The sequence below is a fragment of the Terrapene carolina genome, unplaced genomic scaffold (assembly GCF_002925995.2).
Source record: "Terrapene carolina triunguis isolate 2854851 unplaced genomic scaffold, T_m_triunguis-2.0 Scaffold96, whole genome shotgun sequence".
Lineage (NCBI taxonomy): Eukaryota > Metazoa > Chordata > Testudines > Emydidae > Terrapene > Terrapene triunguis.
Window position 1 is genome coordinate 45,835,305 of NW_020664447.1, and position 12,112 is coordinate 45,847,416.

General features: G+C 37.1%; 1 protein-coding gene across 1 annotated transcript in view; it reads right to left on the bottom strand.

The window, feature by feature from the left end:
- RYR3 (ryanodine receptor 3) overlaps window positions 1-12,112 on the bottom strand; it is a 575,267-nt gene that overhangs the window by 415,958 nt on the left and 147,197 nt on the right. The window contains exons 8-10 of the mRNA XM_024202042.3: window positions 11,272-11,365; window positions 4,967-5,041; window positions 4,480-4,636 (exon numbers count right to left, since the gene is read on the bottom strand). Of these exons, the coding sequence (XP_024057810.2) occupies window positions 4,480-4,636; window positions 4,967-5,041; window positions 11,272-11,365 (326 nt within the window). The remainder of the gene's footprint in view (window positions 1-4,479; window positions 4,637-4,966; window positions 5,042-11,271; window positions 11,366-12,112) is intronic.

Below are 12,112 nucleotides of genomic sequence, written 5' to 3' on the forward strand. Positions count from 1 at the left end.
TCAGTGCATATTTACGGTGAGGACATTATGAACTTCTAAAGAGAGTATAATACAATGTCACAAATGAAATAAAATAATTTTGGTGCCAATTATTAATGTTAGCTGATTAATTGCTTAATGTTTGCACAACACTTTAAACATGTAAAGGACTATAGTACTAACTCTGTGAAGCTTATGCCAAAGGAAACAAAACTACTTCAGTACAAGCTTAAAGGGAGCATGTTATGATGTTGAAATCAAGCTATGTCAATACAACATTAGCTATCAAAATAAAATATTAAATTAAGTTATACTGACCCTCTAACTGTGCCCTTGTTAATGATATTAAGCCACAAAACAAAGTTTTTCTACCTCATAAATACACAACTTGAATTTTGTTTTTTTTAGATCAGTTCTTATTTTAACAGTTGTGACACTAGGTAACGCCCCCAGCTGTTTTGTTCCTTGGAGGCTGGTCAGTTTCCCTATGATTTCAGCTAAGCCACTTGGTTCCACTCTCAAGGGAAGAGGGATGTTTTCTAGAAGCTGAAAGGGTAGACAGGTCAGGATTCCTGGCAAAAGCCTGGTCTCTCTTTAAGTATTTATACAGACCCCATCACATGGTAGTGCCTAAGCACTTCCCCCTGCAAGGAACACCCTTCTCTTCCCTCCTCATAACCTGTGCTCAGGTTGCTTCCCTCAGGACAGGAACCAGTCAGGCTGAGGAAAACAAGTCACACCAGGAGGTCTGGCTGGTGGCAAAGAAAAAAATCAGCAGTTAACCAAATGGAAGAGTAGGGAGGGAAGGCTGACAGAATGGAGGAGGGTAAGCTGTATGACGCAGTCAGTATATTGGGAGGAGGGGCAAATTCTGTCAAAAATCTGGGGAATAGACTAAGGGAAAGTTGGGTATTCTCACTTCCTAGAGGGGAGCAGTACCGTGAGTGGTGACAGAGGAGAGGCTAGTGTTATGAAGGGAGAGACAGGAATGTGATTGGAGCTATGTTGACTCATCTGTAGTCCTTCTGTAAAGAGCAGTAAGGAAAGGTCCTTAGGGTTAAGTTCACCCATCCCTAAAAATGATTAGGTAGATTAGACAATAATTAAAATGGTATCTTCACCTGCTTCATTTCTCCCTTTATTAACAGTACTTGGCAAAAGTTAAAGTGACTTGACAAAAGCAGAGGCCTGCAGTCCAGGATTATAAAAAGAATAGCCTGATCAAGCCAACTCACTGAGCTTCTGGGTGCACCTTGTCAATGCCTATTTATTGCTACTGCTGAATACTTCAATCCTATAGCTCCATGTCCCTGAAGTCAGAAAATACAAAGCTTGAAATCTACTTTCTAATTTGAACATTTGGAAACTATCATATAAAAAGAAATCTAAAATACCTATTTCATTATCTTCTACCAAAAATGAATTAAGCTTTATGATAACTGTTAAACTATTACAGCATTCTAATGCCATTTTAATCCCCAAAGATAGCTACACCCTGGCAGAGATGTAGAAACGAAGCCAAATTCTACTGTATGAGTCATCTGTTACTTTTAAATGCATTAGAATGTTATTTACTTTGACTCTGATGTTAATAATTTATTTTTATCTTTATATACTGTTAAGAAAATAAAACCTGAAGTATAAAATATGAACTCTGAAATATTAAAAAAAATAAAAAAAGAAACAAAAATATTATTTTCAAATTAATCCTAGTTCTTCTATAGTTGTGCTCAGAAAGTCTTATAAATGGCAGCTAAGCTCAGTTTAGCAGAGTAAGCCAAGTACTGTGCTAGAATGGGAACATCCCATCTCGAAGCAGGATTCCACCCACCAGCTGTAGGGAAACTGTTGCCTCTCCAGTCACAATATAATATTTCCCTTAAAACATATAGGCTGACATTTTAAAACTTAGGTACTCAAAAGTGGGCCCCTAAATCCATATTCAGAACTTAAATAATAGTCTGATTTTAAAACTGCTGGGCACCTGAAGTTCTCATTAACTTCTGTGGGAGTTATGGGTGCTCAATACCTCAGAAAAAAATCAGGACAAAGTAGGGCTGCAGGAAATGATACGTTTGAAAATGTTATTCATAATGGCCACAGAAAACAGATAAACTTGTTAGTGTATCTGTCATTAACATCTTTTCAGTCATCTTCACTTAAAGCAGTACAGTTGCCTACGAAATTCTCTCACAACATTTATATATTAATTTAATTTTTCTATAAGGCCCAGACTTCTTCACCTCTGCTCTATTTCTATATGGAGACAGTAAGAAAGAATCTAATATGAATTCACATTTTAAAAAATTATTCCTAGTATTAGAGATGCTTGTGTAAAAGCAACTCAGTTAGTGGAAATGAAGTGCATTGTGAATCTCCAAAGCAGGGAGAGAAGAAAAGTCCTAAACAGGCTCCCAGACCAGGAGGAATGCAGTTCAGAGGACAGAAGCCTAAATAATAATAGTGATGGTAATGTGAGGCAAGGTTAAGAGAAAAGGGCTTATTTATTCAGAAAAAAATAAACCTGAAGGGGAGACATGATACCTGTCTATAAAAAACACAAAGGGGTATTTATAAGGAGCTCAGAAATAATTATTCTTACTTGTCAACAAGTATTGAATAAGAACTAATAGGTAAGGTTACCTCAGTATCTGCAACATTCCCTTGAGCTTCCCCATACTTACTATAGGAAAGACTGTGGATATGGAGGCTAACTTCAAGTATTTACTTATCTAAGGTGATTGTCAAGTGTTCAAAATGTCTCAATCATAGTATTAAAGAATATATCTGGGAAAATACAGGCTAAAAGATAGCAGAAACTTAAAGGAGTTATGCAGTGGGTGAAGTTGCCACAGTAAATTGCAGCATTGTCAGTACTGGAAATACCTGAGGCTAGACCACATATCCTGCTGCACTGTCCGACTATGCCGGGAGGAGGACAGGAGGCCGTGCATGTGGTTTTAATTATTGCAACTTTATATTTAAATATCTGGGTGTACCTGGAAGCTAAAATTATACAGTGCAGGTAATTCCATATACTTGGGGTGCTGCTGTCAGACCTTCCATTTTCCAATCCTGGTCCCACACATCCCAATGCTGGAACCCCCACTCCTCTCATATAAGCGTAAGGGGGATATAAAGAAGGGGGAGGGTTAACTCCCTGCCGTACTAGTCATAGAAGCCCCAAATCCCCTTTCTTTGCTCTTTTAAAGGATTCCTCCTTTAAATCATTTACCACTAACATGGTCCCAGAACTGCTCTAGATAGAAATACCTCCCACCTTCAGTCAGGTGGTGGAGTGTAGTGTCCCTCCCCTCCTCCCCCCCAACCTGGTCTGGCTGTACTGCTTCCTGCCTCTTTACCTCCTTACTACCAGCCTGCCAGACAAGCCCTGCTGCAATTAAAGGGGGCAACTCACCTTTGCTGTCCACAAAATCCCCGCCCCCCACTTGATACGCAGTGTGGGCAATATCATAAATGCAATCCACATTGCATAGCCTCTATATACCAGAAGGGGCTGGAAAATTACTTAGCCAAATATCCAGTGATCGGAGGACAGGCTAATTCCCTGCTAACCTGTCTGACTCCATTGGTCAAAAACACTGTTCTCATGTTTTTAAAAAAAAGCAGTATCTGCCTTAATATGACAGCAGCTTTCTGTCTATCAAGGATGGTTTAGGGAAGGGGTTCTCAAACTACTATTTTTTTCATAGTTCAGATCACACCTAACAGAGAAATTCCCTCATGCATCTTCATGATCACATAGACCACTTAGCCTCCCATTTCCAATCACATCATCACTGTGGCAACTACAACAATTGCTTATATTAAAAAGTAGTATCAGGAAAGTATTTATGTATTTTTAGCTCTCCTTGGAATAATAAATGTTTGACCTTCTGGAAATCAGTTAATCACACTGCCTACTTCTGTTTTTCATCTCCTCTCCCTCTCCCATCTGTACTGTTTTTCTCAACTGGAAAGGAGGAAAAATGCTAGCGCCACATGATTAGTTAGCAGCTCACTACAGGTCACAGTTTGAGAACCTGTGGTTTAGAGATTGACCAACTAGGTACCTGGGTTGAAATACTTCACTTGCGATGCCACTACTATCTATCTGACTCCCTAAAGTGAGAACCAGGGCAGAATTTGTCCCAGTGAAATTAATCCTACCATGATACACAGTAAGAATGACTCTCTTAATGAGGTTCCTTCCAATTTAAATGGTTCTATGATCATATCATCTCTAGAATAATTCTATCTAAAGATAGTCTGTCATCTTTTTTGCCTGTTAATAATTTTTTCCAATAATTTTTTAATCTGTTTGTTCAACATAGTATCAAATTTTTAAGATGCAAAAAAACACATTACCATCTTCAACCAGAGTTACTTATTCCTGTATTTGTATTCAAAATCACTGTCAATTGCTTCTTCCTTTAAATAATTCTCTAAAATGCTGGAACCTATTTTGATCTAGCATTTGACAGCTTCATAATTATTTACCTTTGATGCTCTAAAACAAAAGGAAGTAGATTTTGTGTCTGATTTCCCTCTGTCTAAAAGTGAAAGACCTTGTTCTTCAGTAAGTGCCAAGTACTGTCCTGTTGTAATGTGTCGAAGGCGGAAAGGTTGTCCCCACTTGATGTAACTGCCACTCCAACTAAACAAACAGATAGCAAAGATTAATCTCCAAATTACATGAAAAGAACATTTCCACTTTGAGCTTTAAAAGACATGCTGAAAATTCTAAAAAAACATCATATTCACAAACAATTCTGCCTAGATATCATATTTTCAATATTTCTCTGCACCTTTGTATTATTACAGATTTCTTTTTATTAATATTAATAGATGGACTAAAATAAGTCAAGTAGCAGGGGAAAATATTTAAATCAAGCTATACCTCTGGATAATCCATAGCAGAAGATCCTATCAAACTCCTAGTAATTTAGTGGGAGCTACAAACAACACTGGTCCAAAATTACAGTACCTTATACGAAGGGGTTCCACTCTCCACAAGGATCTTGCACGAACACCAGCTCCTCCTGTTTCATACAATACCCTCCTGCAGACAGATTGAAAAGTTCATCTCCTTGTGGTTACTTATAATACAAGGATTTTATAACTTATTACGTTACTGAACACTGTTTTTCCAGCCACGTTAAGTGGAAGCGAATAGAGACCAGATTCCTACTCATCAACTGCACTGTCTATGTAAGAGTTTAAGTTGATCCATAACCATCTGATTTTTGTTGTTGTTAAATTTGTAGCGACTATAGAACAGTAGCTCTCTTTCCTCAGCTACCTCCTTCTTAGGTGCTGATAAAAAATGTTCGAACTTCAAAAACACCAGATCAATTTTATGTCACTTGATTGTTCACAGATATCTCTAATTCATAGAGTTCCCCAATCACAAGTACGAATTAATAAGGCTGTATGTATATAGAAGTACAATAGTAAACATAATTATAGATAACTGAACACAGTCGGGAGCTGTAACTTACAGCGACCTGGGTAATCAGAATATCAATTTCAGGGTTTGAAATTCATTTCTAGATCAATATCTGAATTTCAGAGATGGTACATATAATCTGTACATATTCACAAATAAAAGTACTGTAATGTATTGTAATGCCAATTATATGTTGTGAGACAGTTATTACAATGCTATCTGTATGAATATTGCATTTTTATTGCTAGAAAGACTCAGCCCTTGCATTTACTAAAGGGAAACACTGCCTAAAAATATGAAAGAAAAATGTTGAATAAATAGCCCTCACAAAAACACTTAATTTAAGGAGTTAAGAACAATACAATAATTTTAAAAAGACAGACTCTCTCAAATGAAAGCTAAACATAACACCAATAGCCCCTGTCCAACCATTCAGGAAAAGGTATGAAGTAAGCAGTTTGGCTTCATACTATCCCTTGAAGGTCAACTGATTCAGGTTCTGCCAAATCAACAGGGGCTAATGAATTCCCGAGTTAAGTCCCTCCATTCCCTGTAACCAGCCTCTAAGCTCTCAAATATCAGGACTGTTATCTTAAAGGCATCAGCTGTTCTCAAATGCTGTGCTGGTGCATGGGGTAAGAGGCAGTCCCTCAGGTGGGTAAAACTAGCCACATAAGGCTGAAAAGGTAAGTATCAGCACTTCAATTTGCACCTGCAGGTTTACCAAAGGTATTATTTTTGGAATTTGATGGTGGTCATTGCTATATTTCCTTTTTTCCAATCAATGATTGGGCTCTCAGGAAAGATTTATGCAATTATTACTGTGTGTATACTTATGGTATATGGAGTAACAAAGCACTGTACTCAAATATCATTCTGCTGTGCTGGAAGATGACTTATTTAAGGCTTATGCCTTAGTCTTTATCATCTTTATTTTAAGGTATATTTAATTGTTTTTAAAACATCAACAAAATAACAGTCGATTAAGTATGTTAATTATGAGAGTTCTGAAGGAGGGAGTATGAGAATTAAGGGACTACTCAACATTAATGCTTGATTCATATCAAGTCCTAAGTGTGTCTATCAAAATTTCCAGTTACTCATTCTTTTGTAGCTTTCACACACTTGTGGAAGGTAATCTGTGTGGTTTGTTTTTTCTTTCATTCTCAAGTGGGAGAAGGGAACAGGAAAGCGTAAGAAATGTAAGAGTGTAGTCAGTAATTAGTATTTGTTCAAAGGAACACACCAAACAGCAGAAGTGTTTCCTTTATTGATATGAATGATTGAAACTATTCCAAAAAAATCACAGAGGGGTTAAAATTGACAGACCTAGAATAGTGGAACAAAAAGACCTCATAATGGGTCCACTTAGTTAGAAGATTAAAAATATGAAAAGTTTGACAGTCAAATTCAAATTTGATCCATGTAACATGATTTGGTTTCCATTTTACAAAGTATTGTTTAACAGGGTAGTTCAGACTGGTTTGTTTTAGGAATGTTTATCTTTTAAGATTACTGACTTCCAGGGTCAAGCCTGGCCTTTACACTGCAATGGTAAATATTACAACACTTCTGGTGCTTGGATGAAATGACAGGAGTGATGACCAGAAAATTGCTTACGCAAACCAAATCTCATTCCATTTACCTTTGCAGAGGGAAGACCTGCTCAGCCCTTAAGGGGGGCTGGACTTTTTCTTTATTTACATTTACTTTTCTGTTTTACAATAGAGTATGCAGCAAAGTAGTTTAACTACCCCTAAGTCTACAGAATTCCTGCTCTGACAAGCCTGTTAAAATATTATAGACCTGTGTACAAGTTACATCCCATTGAATAGATAATATCTTTTAAACTGAAGTTATATTCAGAAATGTGACTAAATTGGCATTGTGGGAACCATATAATTATTGTGTCCTACGATTTTCACATTGAATCTGTTTACTATTGTTTTTATTTGCCCAACTGTCAGGCCTGCACTCTCAACTTGTGATCTTTGTGTGCATTTTCACTTGCAATAAAGATTCTGCAGATCCAATTCTGTCCACAGTCACAGCATTCAAACCAACTCGGATGAAATTTCCACAAGTGCAACTGAGGACAGAACTTGACCATGCAACTGGAAACTGGTTTATACTACCACTGATTAGGTACAAGCGCGAAATCAGTCAAGCTCGTTTTCTTACAACAGTGTAGGCTCTGTAGTTCTAAACAAGAGAAAAGAGTAGCATAAACTTTTGGCTACCAATAAAAGCAGAAAGGATACAGAACACACACATGAATTAGGCCTGCCGAGTAAGAAAGTGCCATTTTTACATAATCACTTTTCTGAACATAACTGTTCTTTACACATAACCTTTCCATTAACAAAAACAATCAGAGACGGTAATTTCCCTGATGCTGTCTTCCCAAAGCATTCCTAATAAATCTGAGGCAAAAACCATGTGCTACCATGTTAAAAATAATGTGAGCAGTGTGATGAATAGTGTGCTTCAACAGTATCTGTCCCAAGATGCACTTGGAGAGCTGTATTTAAGCATTGTTTATCAGCAGTTTTTAAAGGTATGTAAGCAACTTGAATATCTATCTGTTCCTAAATGACAATAAATGAAAAAAAAATTGACAAAGAGGTATGCGAGGTGGAATAAATAGGTAAGTAAAGTATTCTCACCACAATATAGGATCCCAACTCCACTGAGTTTGAATATTGTCCTCACACTTGTAATTTCTCCTTTAACTTACACTAAACATGTGAGACTCGAGAGCCGTCCCTTACAGCATCAGAAACAAAAATCAACAAAGAGTCCTGTGGCACTTTATAGACTAACAGACGTATTGGAGCATAAGCTTTCATGGGTCAAACATGCGTCTGACGAAGTGGGTATTCACCCACGAAAGCTTATGCTCCAATATGTCTGTTAGTCTATAAGGTGCCACAGGACTCTTTGTTGCTTTTTTACAGATCCAGACTAACACGGCTACCCCTCTGATACTAGAAACAAAAATGTTTATGATAATCTAGAATCAAACCTAATGGACAACAAGAAAAATGCCATACTGCATGGGACAGGCTTCAGAATAACCTTTGTTATGTGCATAAGACAAGAGTACACACAAAGTTCTAGATACAGTTTTTTATGTTAGGTTTTCCCTAAGAGTATATTGCTACGCACAAACCTGTATTCTGTCTAATCACACAAAGCCAAATCCCCAAAATATTACTTGACCTGTTTTGTGATTTTAACAGCAACATGAAGATATTATTTATGCACTTAATTTGCTTGCATCTTAGGGAAAAGAAAAAAATGAAATTTTCTTTGCTTAATAATGATAGCATTTAACTAGTTCTAATTAGGCTGTGAAGTTCACACATATAGGTGAATGGGATCTGAGAAGGAACAAGGATCACATTGTGCTGTTGTTTCTTGCTTACCAACATTTTCTGCAAGATTTTATCAGAGAAGTAGCCCTTCTATTATTCTTGACAATGAAAAAAACATACAATTTTCTTTTTAACTGAAATTTTAGAATTTGCAGAATATTGTATAATGTAGTAAAAAAATCTCAAGGATCAGTCATTTTTCCACTGATGCAATTTTTTCTCATCCCTGATGTTCAGTCAGGGGTTTGGTTGTCCCCGCCACACCCTCACTGTTGTTTGTTTGGGGTTGTGTGTGTGGGGGGGGGGGGGGGGATTTGCTGTATGTGTTTGAACAAGGAACTATCAACATCATTGAGACTGTTGCAGCAACACACAGAGATGCAGCTCTCAGACCCCTATGTTTTGATCAGGCAGGAAGAATGTGCACTGGGCTGTCACAAAGGGTCAGGGCTTCCCTAGGCTCTACTAACATATGTTAGCAAATGCCTAGTATCAGGCTCAGAATTTGTCTTCATTCATGCATTGTTTTAAGTCCTCCACCCCAGAATAAACAAAGCTCACACTCCTCAGTGAGGAGTCAGTATTTGCCAAATTTCAAGTTAAACACTTTGGTCACTTTTTGCTTAAGACTTAGTAAAAATGGTGGTTAGACTATTTTTACAATTACTATAACTCCAGAAAGAATGTTATTTAACCCTTCTTCCAAAAGGTTCATCTTCAGACAGAGACCAACCATAGAAAATTTTAGCCCCATAAGTAAATGTTTCAGAAAATTACCAGGCATGTGAAAGCAAGATTTATAATAGCAATTGTGTTTGAACCTTTTCTATAGAAAACACAAATACCACCCTCACCTATTTAATGTATATGTAATACATAGAATTATTTTAAAACTGAAATTGCTTTTCTATATTGCAAGACCTTTTTCTTCAATAAAACATATGTAAAAACATGAACCTGTTGTTTGTATATCAGGAGTGATAACAAGTATGTGTTGTATGAATAGGGAATGCAAATGATTTGGGGTGAAATTCTCAAAATATCCACAAAGCTCTTTGTAATCAGGTCTGTAAGGAGTTGGGGGTAATAAACTCCCCTTCTGCCAACATGGGGCAAGCTACAGGACCCCAGTAGAAACTCCTCACAAGGCAGCGTTTCTGTTTTGCTGAAGTAGTGACTACTGCTCCTCCATATTCCTCAGCAGGCATCTGCATAAGCAGGATTTGCAGAGGAACTTCCTCCAGTTCTCCCCTTCATGCCATCCATCCAACTCTAAGCTGGTGCAGGGGCTCCTTTTTGGTACACAGTGAGCCCAGGCCTTCTTGTCCCCTGCAGCTGCTGCTCTGCCTGTGGCAGGAGAACTAAGTCCTTCTGTGAATGGGCCTTCTGTCACCGTGTGAATTGCACCATTATGAACAGCTGTCTTTGCAGAAGTCTTTTAAAAATTAAATGTCTCTTCCACAAAAGAAAAGACTATCAGAGATGCACATCTTAGGCAGCTCTATTAATAGTAACACAGGAATTTCAGGTTGTCTGGAACAGGTTGAGCAAGTGGACTGTAATACTCAAAACCCTTTTCTACAAGCAATGTACTGTGAACCAAAGTGATTTTCAGTCTCTCTTATGTAGTTCTTACTAATTAATTTTGCTGACTCTCTTTTTTCCTACATCTGTTCCTATTTTTCAAATTTATTTTGTTTTGTAGAATCTATGTGTGATTGTTCTGAACATAAAGCAGTTCAAACTGGGTACTAATGTTTATTTTTTCTGAAATCCTGATGATGACAATGCAACTCCAAACCAATCTCAGTACATTATATCACTGCTGTGGGTAAACTTCAAAAACTATTCCAGATGACATTCCTAGTCAGATGGGAATTTCTCCTGTTCTTGAAATACCAATTTGTAATGAGCTGGCCTTGCTTCATTAACATAAATAATAACGTTTTCAATTGTACCACTGTATTTATACAGTGTTTTCAGAATGCATATAAAGCTGCCTGTTGAAGCAGGAACACTGGGGAGTATTAGACACTTGCCAAACAGGTATTTAAAAATAAAGTGAGAAAGACACACACACATAAGATAAGAAGAAGCCTAATGACTGCACGACTCATTTTCATGTTTTTAGTTGCAACTGACTTCTAGTGAAATAATAGCAAGTAAATTAGCCCCTGTGATTTCTCTACATACTGAACAAAATTGTGTCATTATTTACACCAGTGCAACCCCACTAACCTCAGTGAGATTGCAAGAGTATTATGGAGGCAAAAGTTTGCCTCACTATCAGTACCAGGCATTCAGAAATTGTATAAAAGTTCTGCGCGTTCGTGCGCACACACACACTTTACAGTTTTATATTTACTCACACAAAGAAAATAGTGAGAAAAAAAATTTACTGACAAGTGAAGCTGCACTTCGATTTTCAGAGGGAAAAAAAGTGTATAAAAATCCATGCTCACTCACTTCTGCTGTGAATCACTCTGGTCTGTAGATGGGATTGTCAAACACTCATCATGGCCATGAAAAAAACGTACTACATGCCCACCAAGTAGATATCCTGGAGAAGAATCATATTACCTAATTAACTTGTGGAAACATTGATAAAAGCAATAATATGTGTGAAGTCCACAGTTGTAAAACCTGGATTTAGTCAGTATTTTATCAGCAGTGAAATTAAATAAGTACATACAATAATTTGTATGACATCAAATGTATTACTTTAGTATGATATTGTTTTCAACAAAAAAAGTCTGCATTGAAACTGAAGATGAAAAAGAAAATAAGTATCCCAGACATTTAAGAGCTAAATTAGGATTCAGAGATAGGCAAGTGGAAATTAAAGCTTCCATAATTACTATTGATTTGAGTGGCATTTTGAAGCAAAAGCATAGTCAAATGCATACTACTATAGTTTTGAGATAGAAGTGAGTTTTCTAAATTATTGAAATTTAAATGTCTACCATACAAAATGTCTTGTTAAGTGAAGCTATCAGCCCGTTTTGACATTTATAATGTGTGTCAAGATCAAAACTGCATAGCAATGGAAGGTGATTGGGGCAGAGAAAAACACTTAGCTATTCTGTAGATTTAGATTTTTATGGAGGCTATCTTTCCAACCCATTTAACACAAAGACTGCAGGTCAAATGTAGGCAGTTTGCCGCACAGCACAAAAGAAGAAACATGATTAATCAACATCTTACTGTGAACTGTTCTAACGTCACCAGTCAAATCTGTGCTTTTTAGTTTTTTAAAAAGAACACACCAGTAAAAGTGGGGGAAAGGTTAGAGCAGCAGTTCTCAAAC